This window comes from Actinia tenebrosa, unplaced genomic scaffold (genome assembly GCF_029948245.1).
Source record: "Actinia tenebrosa isolate PJP-AT-01 unplaced genomic scaffold, QUT_ActTen_1.0 PGA_scaffold7__59_contigs__length_16204524, whole genome shotgun sequence".
NCBI classification, from domain to species: domain Eukaryota; kingdom Metazoa; phylum Cnidaria; class Anthozoa; order Actiniaria; family Actiniidae; genus Actinia; species Actinia tenebrosa.
Window position 1 is genome coordinate 7,249,189 of NW_028292584.1, and position 18,730 is coordinate 7,267,918.

An 18,730-nucleotide genomic window follows, 5' to 3' on the forward strand; every position below is an offset into this window, starting at 1 on the left:
ACAACTGTGAAGGTAAAAATGAGGATAAAAATGGCATCAACGCATCATAATTTTCGGAGCGTTTTCTTTCCTCGTCAGTTGTGGTTAAATCCGGCTGGGTGGTTGTACTACTAAGATGCCTCTCATCTATGCACACCTTTTCTAAAATCAGAAAATTTTTTGTTGATGGCTATGCCAATACGAGCAAAAGGTCCATTAACTATATCAATGAGAAGAGCTTTGTCAAATGTGTCAGTAACTCCAATGGTGACTCCTGGTGGGAACTTGACGTAGAATACTACGTCAGTAATCAAGTGATTAGGCATGGTATAGAGTTGTAGACCTGTATCAGGAAGACTGGCAAAAGATTGATGTGGCCGTTTGAACGTCTGGAAAACAAAATAAATAACCAAAACATTTTTGAGTATAAATCCTCGCTCATTTTTCAAGGCTTGGTTAAGTTTTGAGTGAATAAAATCTTTTTAAACTACGAAATTGTACTGTGATTCGGACTATGTAATTACAACGCACAAGTACTGCAGAAGTAGAATAGAGACGGCTTAGTTCATCAACGTTGTTGAGCGCAATTTTTTGATCGATTGTACACCTAACTTAAAACGTTACTAGAAATGGTGCAATGTTCTCAGGTATTGTGCAATGTATGTAGGCAGCTTTGCTTGATTAATTTCTGCATCAACAGCACCACGTATACGAAACTTAAAAAACAATTTCAAAACCAAACGTTTTATAATTGACAGCGAACAAGAAGACGTTTTACACTATTCTAAAACTGCACAAGGTGCTACTCTCGCTAAAGGAGAACGATTATGTTCTATTTTTTTTATTGTTAAGCAACAACTGTGAGTTTTAAGAGAGTCAGGTTTTTTTCTTCTTTTTTTAAAGAAATATAAGTCGTTAAATACAACGAATCTTTAACAAACATGAATATTACACGGCTTTGCAAGATCACAAACGTCAGTGAAGTACAGTAGAACCTCACCACAGGACACCTCATAATTATATATACTTCTAGTTTACAGAGACTATTTCTGGCCCATGGGTGTCGTTATTTTGAAGGTTCCACTGTATCCTTCTCATCTACGGTGTTCAAAATTCATTATAATGTTTGCGTGTTATTTTTGCGTCGATACATTTTTTTTTTTTTTTACTCAAATGTTTATTTCATGTATGGAAAAGACGAAAGTGTATTGTGTAATTATTCCTGGGAATTATTACATATTGTATTTGCTGATAAAGTAAATAAATTGTTTATGCACCTGAGTTTCAGTTTTAATTAAAATATGGAATGAAATGTAATACCTAATTGTAGTAAAACACTGAAGGAAATAAATGTTGTTGATCAGAAACCTTGAAGCATGAAAAAAGAAAGAAAGAAAGAAAGAAAGAAAGAAAGAAAGAAAGAAAGAAAGAAAGAAAAAATGGAGGAAAATAAGGAAAAAGCAAAACTAAGAGACAATTTTTTCACTCGTTTATTCTTTCTTTTTTCTCTCTTTCATTTATTTACTCTAAAGATAACGAAAAAGAAGAAGAGCGTATTTATTTGAGAGCAATTAATTTATGGAGTTCATAATTTTTAAGACACTTGTCATAACACAAATTATATATATTTACTTGCAACATACCAATCCCATGTGAAACATTGATGACAAGCAAGGCGTAGGCTAGAGCGTCATTGACTCCATATTGTGTTTGTTCATTTGTATTTTTAAATTCAAAGCTGATTAATCAACAAACAGCTTTAATTGAACAGGTTAACTCAACAAATTCTTTCGCGAGGTACGAAAAACTTACACTCCTTTTGCCATTTACTCTTCACTCTGGGCCTAGGTTGTACGGCCACCACTGCCCATCCTAGAGTGATATTAATTCCTTGAGAGATCTGTACGTTAGGATTTGTAATTCAAAATGAAGGCTGTGCTGCTTGTTGCAGTTTTAGGAGTATTTTTTTATTCGGCAGAATCTTTAGGTAAGTTAACACTGTAACGAAAAACAGACTTAACTTTAGGAATCTAAGTTTTTGGTAGACGTTATCTAGCTCTTGGAATTTTGAATTTAATGGGCTTGTATAAGGGAAGGTAGGACGGTTCTCTTTGCTTCCATCCTGTTGGGGATCGAAGAAAATACTCCTTAGATTAAGGTCACATTATTTCATGTAAAAGCACTTACATTTTACACATTTCACAGATTGAATGAAGTAACAGGGGCTTTACTAACAAGGTTAACTTTTGTTTTTGGAGTCATCTTGGCTGGGAGAGGAAAAAAAAGGATTGTCCCTATAGCGCTAGGGTCATCGATTTTCATTAAAAACATACGGCTTTATTATTTCAAATCTTTTTTCTTTGTTTAAGTTTGTTCATTTTTTAGGATTAGATTGCATGAATTGGGATAAATTTTTGAAAACAGTTTAAATCAAATTAGAACTAAAGTTAAATCTTTTATCGATCAGACACATTTAACTGTTATAATGTTGAATCACCAAAAAACCCATTTCTATTTTTACAACGTTTTTTTTTTACGTATAACTTCCATAATTGAATATTTCCTAAATAAGTTGAATAAAGAAAAAAATTTTTTCAATTCAATAATGATAATGAATTGGTTTTATATAAAATAAATTTCAAGATTTTTGAGAGAAAAACAAATATACGAAATATTACTATCATAGCAGCAACTGCTTTAAAATTTAATTTGCTGTTTGTTTAAATCAGTGTCTAAAGCGGTAAACTGTTCTATATATCTTAACTGCATTTTCAAAATAGGTTACATTATTTTTCATAAGTGAACAACAAGATGCTTATGGACAATTTTCAAAAATATCTTGATGTAAGGCTAACATGAAAATACAAAAGAAATCACACTTTTTCTCGATTGAATTTGTGGTATTTCATTTGTATTTCCATGTTAACCTCGCATTCAAGATCATCTTGAGAACTGCCCATTGAGTATAAGCTTCTATGAACAATCATCTCAGATACTTCATAATTCAAGCGTACACCTCGAACATATTTTATAAACTGCATGGTTGAATGTCCATGGAATTGGATGGAACTTTATGAGGAACTCTTGGTTTTATTCTTCATAGTATCAAACAACTTTTTAAGAGAATGAAGCCATAGAAGATTTTTTAAAATTGGGCGTTGTGTTTTCAGACCACGCGTATCATTACCTAGAGTATTATTTCTTTGTTAAATGATTACGTATCAGAAGACACATGAATATGGATACAACTCAAACAAAGAATCTTATTTTCAATGAAATTACACGTGGTCTGAAATGGGAAAGCATGACCAAATAGAGCAGTCTTCACTCTACATCGTGATTGGGTAACTTTTTAAGAATTCCCGAATGAAGTGAAAATAACTTGCTTGTTTGGGTTGCAGTAAATGGAAAGTGGTCAGCTTGGTCCGGATGGAGTGGATGCGCACCAGGAGTTTGCGCAGGAAATCAAAGAATCAGAACCCGCACGTGTTCGAACCCAGTCCCCAGCACTGATGGCGCGTACTGTGTGGGAGATAACGCTGAACAAAAAGATTGCATGAGTAAGTATAGTACATCTAGAGATATTTATTTTTATGCCTCGTATTAATTAATATTTTTGCAACAAAATCACTCGACAAAGACTCGTAATTATGCATTTTTTTTACATTAGAAAATATATGAGACATGAAGATTCTAGATCTTCCCATAAGTTTTCTTCTAAATTTGCTAAAGATCTCGAGTATCTCAATAGTTATGAAGTTTGGCCGAAAAAATCTATCTACCTATAATCCTTGAAAACCTTAGTAAAATGAGTATATACACATAATGGGCGCCGTATGAGCCATACATCATAATAAATGAATAAAACCTGATCATATAATGAGAGAAATATCTTCAGTGAACCTAGTGACACTGTTATCGATGGGAGCTCTGAAAAGAATAAATACCTGAAGCCTTATTATATCAGAAATTTTAGGGTTGAGTAAGAGATTTTCTCCCGGTTCAACACCCTATCCCAATTTGAAGACATTCCCTCATGATCATAAGCTGCACGGCGGCTAATAGCGCCTTAATGCGCAGCCCGTAAAGTCCTTCACTGTCATAAATGTAAAGCGCATTGAGACGTCGTATAAATGCGCTATATAAAAGCTCCTATTCGTATTATCTATTAACGAACATATATAGTTTGTTAATACACACGGCTATCGCCAACATGGATAACAATATAGATTTTTGGTTATAGTTGACGGTGGTTGGACAGAATGGTCACAGTGGTCGCAGTGTGAAAATCCATGTGGAGGTTCATACGTCAATCGAACAAGAGCCTGTGACAATCCCAAGCCTACCCCGGACGGGAAACCTTGCACTGGGAAGAATGTTGAAACTAAACTAGAGTGTATATGGCCATGTCCAAGTAAGTGATATATATGAAACAAGGTTCGCCTTGGCATGTTTACACCTATTTCAAAAAACGTTGTCATCGCCAAAGGCGATAGGCATGATTCATTCTTGACATAAAAATGGTTTCATTAAATATAAAGAACATTGAATCAGTCTCAACGCTAAGGTCTATGTTTTTGACGAGAATAAAAAGCAGAAACACAAGTCATTCCAGCTATTCTTGGATCTTGGAATGACCTCCTATATCCTATCGCTTTTCGCCTATCACCTATCGCATTTGGCGATGACAAGGTGTGTATACTACGATTAACTGTCCGTTTTAATGTTCAAGTCGTTTGGCACTACAATCCCTAAAAGGTGTTATTCTATGAAGCATTAATACGCCGTCCTTGGGAATCGAAGAAAATCAGCAAAAGATTAAACAAAAATAACATTTACTTTTTATCAAATCTAAACAAACAAAACAGGATTTTTTTTATTTTTAAGAAAAATCTACGGAAGATCTGTTACTTTTGAATTCGTCTTTTACAATCATGGGAGCTAATGCGCTCCGAAACGCAAACACACTCCAAATGCTTACGAGATAAAAATAGTTAATAAAATGATTTTGATTGGGTCTTTATGAACGCGGCCCTTTCTCAGTATTTCGCCGATTTAAAGGGCGCGAATTTGACCCAAAATAATCCTTTGAAAATGCTCATTCTAGCTATTTGTCAATGTAAACTAAGTGTTCAAATATTTTTTCTTTTATCATACGAAATAGTACAATATTTAGGTCTAAAAGGGATTTTATTTTTTTCTGCGTATAGCGGAACCTGTGGACGGTCAGTGGAGTGAATGGTCAAAATGGTCGAGTTGCCCTCAAAGTTGTGGCATACCCAGCGGTACTTTCATCACGCGCACGCGTCAATGTAACCGCCCTCCTACAATGAATGGCGGGAAACCATGTCAAGGAAACGCCACTGAAGCTGTTAAATCGTGTTTCACACCTTGTCCAGGTATGGAACTAACTTCAATTAAAAAGAAAACAATATTTAGTGAACTGAAAAACCTGTTTATATTTTCTTGAGTTTCAATACTTTCTTGATGGGCAAAAAAGTATATATGTCCGTTTTTCTGTCTGTACTGTCTGTCTGTTTGTCTGTTTGTCTGTCTGTCTGTTCTGTCTGTCTGTCTGTCTGTCTGTCTGTCTGTCTGTCTGTCTGCTCTGTTTTGACTGTCAAATGTGTTGTCCCTGTGAACCTAATCTCTTAACAAACACGTTACCAGTTAAATAAACCTCCATTTATTTCTGCTGTTTCGTGTTTAGTCGAAGGAGGCTTCACGTTATGGAGCAGTTGGTCGAGGTGTTCAAGGACGTGTGGTAACGGAATGCAACAACGAAGCAGATCCTGTACAAACCCACTACCACGACATGGAGGACGAAACTGTACGAGTGATTACAGCCAAATGAAAAGCTGTAAGCTGGAAGTGTGTCCAGGTAAGGCTAAACCTGGTGATGTACAGTATGTATAGGACTATTAGCATGCACCAAATGATTGATTGATGGGCACCCTGTTGGCTGGGTTTAAACCAGAAGGACGACGGCCAATACTTAGGATCTAAAAAATATGAGTAGAAGGTGCTGCCCTTGAGAAAAATTAGCACAATTAGCTGAGCTGCAAGAGCTCGTGGGTCCAAACACAAGGACGACCAACACTCAGAGATTTAAAATATCTAAGTAGGAGGTGCTGTCTTTGCTCTAAAAATATATATGTAAATGGCTATATCTATGCCATGGCTTGGATAGCCATGTAAAATGGCGGTTCTGTCTCATTTAGGGAAGCTAGTCAGAGAGGGCTGTGTTAATAGTGCTCAATCTTTGTCATGACGGTTTTTTAGGTGCCGTTGATGGTGGTTGGTCAGCATGGACATCATGGTCACAGTGTACAGAGGGAAAATACTGTCTCAGGGGATGGTCCTCTCGAAGCAGATCCTGCAACAACCCTCCTCCTAAGAACGGTGGTGACGAGTGCGGTGGACTTGGTGTTGAGAAGAGAGACTGCCCTACACCTGAGCAAGGATGCTCTGGTAATTATAAAAAGCTATAGTTTGATTGCAAACTTTCATAGAATAACTAGAGTGCATACCTTATATATATCCCTTAAAACCTTTGTAAGAAATTGCACAACTTTGCACGAATTAGTAAGTTCAGCAGACCTCAGTAGACCGTAGAACTACGAAACTTTGCACTGATTTGTACGATATTTTTTAGTTGATAACTTGTTCACGCATTGTATGCACTTTATTATTACTGCTTGACTATTTCATATAACATTGTAAATAGCCCTTGGGAGAAAAAATTCGGGATTGCACATGACCTTTTTGCACAAAGACCGGGCAAAGCGTTTGAGTAGAAATTTGATACCTACATTAATCAGCTTATAATCAGAAAACATAGCAATATATATGAAGAGAAAGTGCTGAGAAACTAAGTGGAGTAAAAGCGTGCTCTTGTTAGTACAGTTATTCTCATGAAGCATTTCAAACCAGGAAAGCACAGCTTATTTTTTGGATTTTGATCGAATGTAAGCAGCAAGGAATGAGGAACGTTTCCTTAAAAATATTACGAATCTTACGGGTTTGGATCTAATGAACAATTTGAAAACGAACTAACTGAATTGCAGGAAGAAAAAAAACACACGCATAACGACAACAACAACAACAACACTGAACAACAACAACAACAGCAACAACAAGACGACTACAAAACTAAACTAAAAAAGAAAAACATCTTGATAAGGCGAGATTTGGATTTTAATCAAAAATATGTATTTCTTAATAAAGGAAAAAAAAAGAAAAGGTAAAAAGAATAAAAGAAAAAAATGAAAAAAAAAAAAAAAAAAAAAATGAAAAGAAAAGAAAAAGAAAAAAAACCAAACGATTCCACTTTGCCATACCCCCGAGACATCCGCAGAGCTGAGGCGGCGTATGGACTTCGGACCTGACGGCGATTAAATCCTTCTGCCCTTGGGTGTACGAATTACGCAAGAAAATGTTCTAGCCGAAGCATCAGGGGAGAGACCAGCCGGCCCCCAGACCATATCGGCTAATCCCTTGCATCTCTGCAACGCACGGAATCGGTTGAAAGTATAATGTTAAAAAGTCTAGTCTATTCGGTGAATTGTTTTCACGGCTATTGTTATGCTGATTCACCTGAAACCGTGGTCCAGTGGATAAATCGTTGTCGTTCAAGATACGAGTCAAGCCCGCCTGAGGAGGGTTAATACTTGGATGGGTGACCTAAATATTATACCTACTCAAATTTTTGTCTATTTTTTTTTTTTTAAATTTTCTTTTTTTGATTTCAAAAAAGAAATAAGAATAGACAGCTTTTTTTAAAATATCCTTTGTCATAGTGTAACCGATATCTCTCTACTTAAAATATTTATCAGTCTTTGAGCGGATTAGAACCTAGTCTGTCATTCGTTTTGTCAAGAGGAATTATCTAGATCTCTGCAGTCCTAGTTGATTTTCGCACATGACAAAGTCTTTATAATACATGATAGCACGCTCAACCTCAGCCAATAACTGTTTGATAAAATATTATTAAGAGAGAATTCTTTTCGTATTCAAGCGGTGAGCACCAAAAACTATTTTCTTAAAGAAAGGCTGTTGTTACAAGGCTAAAATCTTGTTATTCAGAAAGTTGAACTTGTTTGGAAGTGGAGATGACCGATGAAAGTGGAATCAAAGTGTTAAACCAAAGCAAAAATTCGAAAATGAGGTTTAGGCCTTCATTTGCTTATTTCCCATACATTTTCTATAAAAAAGCCTGACAAAGCAACATCCTAACACGAATGCAACAAAACATCTTTGTACAATTGTAAATACCGCTTCAAACAAGCGTTTTATCATAGTACATCAGTTTCTAACTGTTAAAAAAAGGTTTTGAGTGTTAACCCAAAACGAAAATTGGGATCAAATCTCATACGAAAGTCTATTTTTTGGCTCTTTTTACCATTATTTCTCGTTATTGAAAAACATTTCCTCTTAATCTAAATTTTCAGTGTACATACCAAACCGCCCTGATAAGGTACCAACTGACCCAAATTCGTATATCAAGTTGGAATGTGATACAGACGAGAAGTTTACGGCCAAAGGTGCCACTACAGCAAGCATCCCAACGGCTCTAGTGTCGAGCCTTTTTAGTTTTATGAGAGCAGAATTGCAGAATGCATGGTTCGGGGTAAAGATAGAAGATGATAAGACTGACCCAAAGAAGAAGTACACGAAGGTACTGACAATCATTTCTTTGTTCAACAGTGGTGCATGAAAAAAAACCATGGACATAGATGAAATGGGAAAACTTTATGCCCTAGTGAATTTGGTCCATCGACCTCTTGGGCGTAATGTTTTCCCATTTCAGACCACATGTCATTCCATTGAGAATAAGATTCTTTGTTTAAGTTGTATCCATATTCATGTGTCTTCTCATGCACAACCATTTAACAGCGAAATGATAATCTTTCATTTATGAATGACACGTGGTCTGACATTTCAACATTTCTAATTCGAATTTCATTTCCTTTACTGATTCAAAGTCAACATGTTTTTGCATGTATCTTTAGGTTTGCATAGAAATAATCGATCCAGTTCACATATTAAAAATGGTCAACAATAAAGCTACATATTACAACAGAACCGACCCACTTCCTGCCATGACTAAACCCGGTATGTATGAGTATGTCACGGGGTTGACCGTCACTTTGGACGAAGCTGCTTCGGACTACTACAGAAAGCTGAAAAAATATGAGTTCCAAATTGCTACAGCAGATGAATATGTGCCAATAAATGGATTCACACTGAGAGATGTCAGGTAAAAATTTAGTGCATTTAAACTTTTGATCGTGCGTCGTGCGTCGTGCGTCGTGCGTCAAAATCTGATGTCAATTTGTAAAATCTTTATTCTTTCTTTTATAAGGTTTTCTTATTACACCGAGGGAAATACAATGACCTTTAAAGCCAAGGGCAATTACAAGAAAATTCCACTGGTCACTTTTAAAACAGAGGTCAAGAAAGACGTTCACACAGGCAGCGCCTATGCCATCGGTAAAAGCTCCTCGATCAAATTCCATCAAATCATGGGCTTTTTCGGAGTATCGTCCAGTTCTGTTCCCGATGTTTTCAAAAATGGCTTGAAGTAAGTTATCGTTTTTATCCCTAGAACTATTCGAGCATACAGTACCGAAGTGTGACGTCACGCAATTTGAGTTTGAAAATCTTAATATTTGAAAAGGAAACAAGGTTGTGCGCCTACAATTCTGTGAACTTTAGATTGTTGCAAAAGTAGAAATACAAATATTGGGCATTTGAGCCTCGCAAATCTACTGTCACTTATCTTGCATTGATTTAATTCACATTAAATCCAGCATCAAACACGATTAAAAATACGATGATATTTATTGCATTAAATTATCTATATCTCAGCTATTACTCCTTCTATCGTTCTAAAAATTCACACCATACCATATTTTGACCCACAAATTTAGACGTTAGGCCCTGGCTAAACGAGGAAACAAGTTTCCAGAAACATGTTTCCCGCGCGCATGTTCCCCAATGTTTTCAAGTTTAGCCACATGCGAAACATTGCTACGTGCAACAAATTTTGACTCCAAGACGCAAAAATGTTTCTGCTGTGCGGTAGAAACATTTCATGTTTCGAAGACGCTTGGAAACAATGCTTCCCAATGTTTCCTCGTTTAGCCACGAAAGTCAACATTCTAAAAGTTCGTTACTTAGCAACGCTAGCTCTAACTTGAAAGTGCGCATACGCTAATCGATATTGAGTAAACATGTTTCCAGATGTTTCCTGACAGTATTGCCACCTTTGGAAACATTGAAGAAAACATGTTTCTGGAAAAATGTTTCCTCGTTTAGCCAGGGCCTTAGTCTTCGTTTACTTTGGCAATAACTTTTCCCAAGTCGTTAATTACCGCTGTGTTCCTTGACTGCAGACTCATTTCAGAAAAGGTAAAGGTAAAGCACCTATATTTAACGTCGGTAGTTCCTTCAGTTGAAATTCAACTGCTATCAATGGAAGCCGACGGTGCACACTTTACCCCCTCTCTCCATCAGGGTTTAGTCTCATTTCAGTTTCAAAATGTTCACAAAGTAAAGAATGCACTTCAAAATTTTATATCAAATGGAGGCTAAGTCCAGCATCAGAACACATAACACGATATATATTTCTTTTTTTTTTTTTATCATTTGCTCACAGGAAAGCTGGCCTCTGGGAGTTTACGATGGCTCCAGCAGAATTTGCATTCAAGTTAGCCAAAGGTGCTACGTATCGTTTTACTGCGTCAATTAATGCAGGAGGCGTTCCAGTTCACGTGGAAATCCTAGGATCGTTGAGGCTTCGTTCACTTGCATTTGCTGTCGGGTTTTCGTTTGATCGTGAGTCTTTTGGAGCTCTTACAGAAAAACTATCGAATATGAATATTGATTTTTTAAAATCTCTTGGAATCGAATTTGAGGTAGGTTGTTATATATCTTCATACCGCTATGGTTTAATGCAGTTGTTGCATGTTGCATGTTGCATGTTGCATGTTGCATGTTGCATGTTGCATGTTAAATGTTCATCACATGGTGGTCAGTGTGTGGCCAGCATTTGAAGCAGATAATGAGATTCAAAGACTTTTATAAGCTGAATGAAAGCCAGAGATTTTCCTAAGGCCTATCACCTTAACTGGGAGTTTTAAGCTTTTTTTACAATTTCTTATCCTTTCCTTGTAGATCGGCGTAGCGTTTAGTCCTCCAAAACTTCAAGCAGTCTTGATCGATAAAGAAACAGGCTTCTCTAAAGAACCCTTAAAAAGTCAAATCACGAGATCTGTACCCCAGGGTCTCTTTATAGGTGCACAACTCGTGCTGCCTAAGGATTGCAAGGGAAACAAGTTTTGTGAGATCTCCAAGAACATCGTGGGCCCCACTGCGAAGGCTTACATAAACGGGTTGATTGAATGGAAGAAAGTTACTGTAAAGGCTGGCTTTACTAACATTCACCTTGGCGAGGGATTTTACTTTAACAAACTCGAACTTTACGTCAAAGTGAGTATTTTATTAGACTTCCTTAGATTGGGTATAATGTTTCACATATTAAACATTGAGTGTCGTATTTCCCTGTGTCTGTTGTCTGCGAGGCAGACCCACGAGTTAGCATCGTCCCCTTATCCTTCCTCGATTTTCCAAAGTTTTTCTTTTTTTACTTGTCTTTTTTTCTTTTCTTTTCTTCTTCAAAAATGTTCATGTCGAATTCGTTATAAAACGACTGCCTTTTTGTTTGCCGCTTTTCCGCACAATCCAAATATGGAATGGATCATACCATATATGGAGTGAGCTTTCTCTACTCCAACTTCGACACTAACATATAGAGTAGAGCTTGATATGTGTTCCCATTTAAAATCACGTGTCATTCTCTCGAAAAAAATATCTTTGTTTGAGTTCCGCTGCGCGTCGTGCTTCTCCTAACACTTCTCTCGTGTTATGCCAAACCTCGCGTGCATTACAACTGCACACAGCACGCCCGTGCGTTTTCTATTTCTTCAAAAATTTTTTTAGAAAGAAATGGGAAACAAAATGAAGAGAAAATGCTGAAAAATAATTAGGTTCCTTTCCATTCGTAGGCCGACTGGAATTCAACAGACAGACACGTCGTCCTCGGTTTCACAGCCGAAGTCAAAATCCCAGTCAACGGAGAAGTATACCGAGATGGGATCATTGCGCCGTCAAATGACTTGATTTTGGGAGGGAATATTGAATACGACTTTCAAAAACACCAGGTGGCTGGTATGCTGTATTTCCGTGGAATGTGGAGAAGAGCTTTCTTTATTAAATGGTTGTCCTTGGGAAATATCATGTTTGGGTAAGTAAGAAAGTTTGTTTTATATCGAGAGTAAAAATTAAAGAATAATACAAACCCAATTTTTTGATTGAAAAACACCCGAAGGTCCGAAGGCCCGAATCTAACCACACCGTCTGACTTCAATTTAAAAATAGCTCCAATAATTTTTTTTTACTGAGGAACATTTTATATAAGAGAAACTGTATGGCAGAAAACATGAGCTGGTCGTTGTGTGCTTTTAAACGTTTTGGGCTTCCTTTGTCAAAGGCCAGGTCCTGAGCAAAATTCAAGATGGAGGACGATTTCAAGTGTTTCTGTGCTATAATATCTGCACATTTTTATTCATATTTTCGACATTTCAAAGCTTTAAATGACGGAAAAATCACCAAAAAGAAATTTGCGTTCACTTCCAAAGAAGGTAAGCTTATAAAATAATTACGCGAACGACAATTTCGGCCGGGAAAATCTTTGGACTATTGAGTATGTAAAAAAAAAAAAAAAACTTTTACACATTCTGAGAATTTCATTAATATTTAAATATTTTCTTCAGGCTGGCGTATAAAGTAGGGGCGCCAATACCTATCACTGGAATAAAGTTTGGAATGAGAGCAGAGTTTGGGTACGACTGTTTGCTTCCTGCTGACTTCAAAGTAGATGTAAGTAATATAAATTATAAACAATTGATCTGCTCAATAGACCCCTTGAAGTATGTCAGAATGCAGCTCAATATGGAGGACATGACAATAGATTTCCAATTCTCAGGAGATTAAAATTATGTTGTTTTGTCCTCCAAATTAAACCTCTTTGACGTCACATGCAGATGGTCTATAATGACGGCTTGCCGGATAAGAGTTCGTAGAAATGAGGGATACTACATGGTTTTTAGATAGCTGAAGGGGAGATACACTATTTACCAGCTGAGTTGACCTTCAGAACGAACTCAAGGTCAACCAATCAGAATTGAGGATTTGACACTCTATTTTGATTAGCATTTTTCCATGTTTCTGCCAAGAAAACCCATGAAATATGAATTCTCCTTTCTTTAAGTTAATCATAAATGCTAGTTGAACTCATTAGGCTGAATTTCTTTTGAATTGACAAAAGAAATCTACATTATATTCGGTCCCTGCTCCCAAAATGTCAACCAAAAATAGTTGACCCATAGTTCCTTTCAGGGAATGCGGTCAACAGAGCTGGTATTTATTAACAGATTATATCAAAAATGAGAAAGTAGCAAACACTATTGAGAGGGGATTATAAAAAGATATTGCCTCGTGTGGGAATCAGTTGATCTGTGTTATGTCTCAGACCTTCCTTCAACTCCCTCCTTCCACCCCTTCCCTGGTGGGGGAATCAGTTGATCTGTATTATATCTCAGACCTTCCTTCAACCCCCACCCCCCCTTCCACCCCTTCCCTGGTGGGGGAATCAGTTGATCTGTATTGTCTCAGACCTTCCTTCAACTCCCCCCCTTCCACCCCTTCCCTGGTGGGGGAATCAGTTGATCTGTATTATGTTTCAGACCTTCCTTCAACTCCCCCCTTCCACCCCCTCCCTGGTGGGGGAATCAGTTGATCTTCCACCCCCTCCTCGGTGATTAACAATGACCATACAGCTTCGTTACAATTTCATTTTATGTTGGCAATGTTTGCCTGTATGAGACTGAATAACATCTTCTTCATTCCATATAGGGCCACTGTTTTGGAGGAGCGGGTTACTTTGGCATCGGCAGCCCACAGTTCTATTATGGTGATATAACTGCATTGACAATAGGAAAGATTTGTCGAATGATTTCAAGAAACATCAAGCTTCCTGAACCCATCGATGTTACTGGTTTTCCAGAAGGGGCAAAGGTAAGAAGAACCATTTCGATGAGATTAAGCTTACATCTATCATCATCATGACCGCCGTCATAATCATCCTCCTCCTTCTAATCATCATGGAGCACCATCATCATCAAGTATCATCATCATATATCATTATTATCATCATCATTAGGTATAACAATCATCATCATCATCTAATACTATAATCATTATTATCATCAAGTACCACAGGTCCACATCAGCAAAAGCTGCCAGATAAAATATTATTATTATTATCATGAATATCATTATTATTAATATTATTATTATTATTATTAATATTATCATTATTATTATTATTATTATTATTATTATTATTGCCATAATCATTATGTCCTCCTCCTTCTCATCATCATCATCATACATTACCTTGTATCATTATAAAAATAAGGTTGATTCATCAAACTTAAAATAATTTAATATTTCCCTTAGCTTTCGACCGACACGGTCATCCTCAGAGGAACTAAAATACTATGTACTTATTGACTGAGTGGGAGGGCCGTACGGGCCAACCTAACTCAGTCAATAAGCATTTTTATCATATGACACTCACGAAAAGATAAATAATAAAAGAAAAAAAAAAAGAAAATACGGTCGCAGGTTTCGAGCAGGGCCGAACGGATTCGTACGGCCCTGCCCACGCCATTTTCCTGAAGGTTTTTTTAAGAGCGCGCGCCCGGGCAGATACGGGTCATATGATAAGTTACAATATCAACAAAACTACAAGATCAAACTTACTATATATGCGCAAGCAATAGAATCGCACGCACAAACCCGAAAGCACGAGCATTGAAAATTACAAAAGATTTATGTAATTTGCTGGCAGAATTCTGCCGCTGTCTCTATTAGAAATAATGTTCTTTTGCTTTGATATTTCACATGCTTCCAGCCACTTTCTTTGGTTCCATCTTTGCATTTTTTTCTTTCTTTTCTTTTCTTTTTTCTTTTTTTATTATCATATTCCTTATTATCGTCATAACCTTTTTTTCACTTCTACTTGTTCTTCGTGTTATTCCAGGCTGCCTATGCTACAGAAGCTGTAGACCTGAGGGTGGCAGGTGGTCCATATATACTGAAAGGGTTTACCTTAAAGGGACGACTCAACATCTTTGGATGGAGTATTTTTGCTGACTTACAGATATCAGACACTGTAAGTTCTTCGGCACGTACACGATACGACATGCCGCAACATTGAAATGGCTTCCCATGAGAATGGTTAGCGCATACATGGGGCACGTACGATACTGATTTACAATTCGTACACGGCGCGACATGCCATAACATTGAAATGGCTTTAAATGAGAATGGTTATCGTATAAATGGGGCACGTACATGCCGTAACATTGAAATGGCTTCTCATAAGAATGGTTATCGCGTGAGTGAAAAACCTACGCGTTGCTGACGTACAGGGTTCGATATTCCATAGACTAATAGAGCAGCTTTGTATGACTGTGAAAAGCTCACGGCACGAACACGGTCTCCGCACGGCAAGCGATACGCCAGCTCAACAATATTGCACGAGAATTTACTCTCCATAATCAAATGCACGAAACACAGCACAAAATTGGCGAGGACACGGACAAGCCAAATCACGGTCAGGCTAAATCACGGTCGTTACAAGGCACGCATACAGCACCGAGCTTTTCACTGTCCTACAAAAAAACTGCTTTAACAATGAATTGGCTTCCCATAACAAGAGGTTATCGTATGACCCGTGAATCGTACTCTGTACGGGAACACTGAAATGGCTTCCCGACCATTTTCCCCGCCATTATTAAAGTACCGACTTAGACGGCTTTATTTCTTGTCTTTTTCAGGTTATTTACATTGACATTCAACCAGACCCAGTTAAAATCGGTTCCATTGCAAAACTCGTTCGTAGTCCTTCAAAGCTTGATGTTGGTCCCAAATTCTTTATCCACATGAGAAAAGATCCTATATATTGGGATGTAAGTATCGTCGCTATCCATCCATGATTACTTTACATCATCTTTATACATCTTTTATTTTTATTTTTTGTCTTTGCAAATATCCATTTGTTTTATTTTATCTCAACTATTTTGTTTTATTGTTTGTCCATACTTTATCAGGGCAGCACTTAATATCCAATGCCTACAAACAAATCTGTGGCCAGGGTTCGTGCTACTCCTTAAACTCCTTGAAAACTCCTTGAATTTTTGCTTTGATCATTACTTGCATGGTTCTGAAATAGATCTAGTCAGAAAGATTGGAAAATCTGAAAGTCGGCCATGTGCAACCACCGTGTAAAACCTTGGCATATTTAGCTGAACATACTCCTTGAAAATTCATTTTTGGGTCCTTGTACACTCCTTGGATAGTCCTTGAATTTTAAGTGGCTACCTCAGCACGAACCCTATGTGGCATTCATTCTGATCAAATGGGAATTTTTAATTTTTGTGGAGGAATGTAAAACGGAGATCTCCATGCAAAACCTCGAAGGACAAGAGAGCACCAACAAGCAACTCCATTAACATATGATAGTGAAGCCGAGGATCGATCGCAATTTTTGACCGTAGTGTTACAGTGACCAGAGAGGCATCACATACAGCAACATGCTCCCTGATAATTTTTCATGAATTTATTACATTAAAAGTGAACTTTTATCTCTCCCAAGGCTTACATCGAGGGCTACATAGAAATCTTTTCCATCAGTGTTTATACTCGTCTGAACATGACCATGACTCATATGGAGCTTCTCGTCCAAGGAAACTTCTTGAACTTAATTAAAGCAGAAGTTTTCGTCGCTGCAGAATATGGACTAAGATTCTCTTTTGATGGCTCCAAGTTTTACGTCAGAGTACAAGTTGATCTCAGTGGACTCAATGCGGTAAGGCTAACGCGTTTAAATTTGCGCTCCAAAGACATATTTCAGATATCTATTTTGTAATACTGAATGGAGTGAGGACGTTTCGCTTTATTTGATGGTTCTATGCTAGGCACTTGATGCTGTAAGGCTAACGCGTTTAAATTTGTACTCCAAAGACATATTTAAAATATCTATTTTGTAATACTGAATGGAGTAAGGACGTTTTGCTTTATTTCATGGGTCTATTCTAGGCACTTGATGCGGTAAGGCTAACGCGTTTAAATTTGTACTCCAAAGACATATTTAAAATATCTATTTTGTAATACTGAATGGAGTAAGGACGTTTTGCTTTATTTCATGGTTCTATGCTAGGCACTGGATGCTGCTGCAAAAGCAGTTGACCAGGCCTTCAAGGCGGCACAAAAGAAACTGAGCGAGGCACGTCAACACGTGATCGAAAAGAAAGCCGAATGCAAACGAAAGATGTCACTCAAGTGCGATAAGTGTAGAAACTTGAAGTGTAAACAGGCGGAGAGGAATTGTAAGGGAGCTCTGGACAAGTTCGGTAAATGGGTTGGAGGAGTCGTCAATGCTGCAGGTAATTCTTCATCACACTCTTTACGTCTTAATACCAGTAATATACCTTATTCGTGGTGTGACAGTGTTTTCCCAATTCAGCGTGACAAACCTCCAGGGGATTCATTTTCTTTTGTTTTTACTCTTCGAAAAATCCATGAGTATCCCAAAGGATACGAAAGGAATAATGATGATATCCCGACGAGTTTCAAAACAATAGTTCTTCAATCCCCCAGAGGTTTGTCATGCTGAATTGGGAAAACGTTGTCACACCACGAATAAGGTCAATTCTCCAGTTTAGAGTTCCAGTGAATGTGCCAGTGAATGTCCCTGGAATTTCAAAATGTTCGTATTTTTGTAAATTGTACATTCTTTACTTTACCGTCGGTATTTGTCAATAGTTTGACGTTGAGACTGAAGTGAGGCTAACCCAGTCTAAATGAGTCTGTGATCAAGGAACACAGCGGTAATTGCACGAAGTAGAAGAAGTTGAATACCAGAATCCTTCTTGATGGTTGAGTGTTGTAAACGCTACAGTGTCACTACTATAACTGGGACAACCTAGACAGCGAGAACCAATCATCACAAATTGTAATACAAATTACAACTATCGTGCATTCTAGGTGTCTGATTGGCTCAACTACCCAAAGTTGGAATGTATTGTTTTCATTCTTAATTTTTATTGGTTCTCTTGTCTAACTGGTGGAAGTGGCCCCGGTTACAGTAGTTGCAACGTTTTTTCTTTCCAATCGACAGGTCAATGGGTTTCTAAGACTGTTAAGAAGATTGGCAAGGCCCTTGCACCAGTGAGTCATATATGTATTATAGATAAGCTGGAGTTTAATCAATTCCTTGCCTCTGCCCTTTTTATTATCGATGACATAATGGTACTAAAAATAGAACATTGGAATTTTTCTATTCATAGCTGTAATTACAGTTGAGCCCGTAATTAGAAATGATTTTTTCTTTTTGTGTTCTTAAGGTTGGTAAATTCTTCAAGAAGATCTTCAAGGGCTGGAGACGAAAGAGAGAACTTCAAGACAAAAGACACGAATTATTTTCACTTCATATTAGGAAGAGACGGTTCATCAGTAAACTGATCTGCGAGGGCATCGTCGGGGGTGGTTGTAAAAGTAAGTACGTGATATTCAGGGGGGATTTCTTCCCTGATTCCAAGGGTTTTCTTCTTGTTTACAG

At 37.4% G+C, this 18,730-nt stretch overlaps 1 protein-coding gene across 2 annotated transcripts in view; it reads left to right on the forward strand.

Moving 5' to 3' along the window:
* LOC116298959 (uncharacterized) overlaps positions 1-18,730 on the forward strand; it is a 39,751-nt gene that overhangs the window by 1,187 nt on the left and 19,834 nt on the right. Inside the window, exons 1-20 of one of the 2 annotated variants that reach the window (XM_089040060.1) lie at positions 1,817-1,966; positions 3,381-3,539; positions 4,223-4,393; positions 5,190-5,378; positions 5,690-5,860; positions 6,262-6,450; positions 8,430-8,656; positions 8,991-9,238; positions 9,344-9,562; positions 10,640-10,898; positions 11,158-11,472; positions 12,048-12,286; positions 12,816-12,921; positions 13,957-14,118; positions 15,149-15,280; positions 15,948-16,079; positions 16,766-16,978; positions 17,330-17,555; positions 18,290-18,339; positions 18,516-18,666. In XM_089040060.1, coding sequence (XP_088896186.1) covers positions 1,906-1,966; positions 3,381-3,539; positions 4,223-4,393; positions 5,190-5,378; positions 5,690-5,860; positions 6,262-6,450; positions 8,430-8,656; positions 8,991-9,238; positions 9,344-9,562; positions 10,640-10,898; positions 11,158-11,472; positions 12,048-12,286; positions 12,816-12,921; positions 13,957-14,118; positions 15,149-15,280; positions 15,948-16,079; positions 16,766-16,978; positions 17,330-17,555; positions 18,290-18,339; positions 18,516-18,666 — 3,619 coding nt within the window. In that variant the 5' untranslated portion in view covers positions 1,817-1,905. Of the gene's footprint in view, positions 1-1,816; positions 1,967-3,380; positions 3,540-4,222; positions 4,394-5,189; positions 5,379-5,689; positions 5,861-6,261; positions 6,451-8,429; positions 8,657-8,990; positions 9,239-9,343; positions 9,563-10,639; positions 10,899-11,157; positions 11,473-12,047; positions 12,287-12,815; positions 12,922-13,956; positions 14,119-15,148; positions 15,281-15,947; positions 16,080-16,765; positions 16,979-17,329; positions 17,556-18,289; positions 18,340-18,515; positions 18,667-18,730 lie in introns of those variants that run through there. The other variant, XM_089040061.1, reaches the window with a different exon arrangement.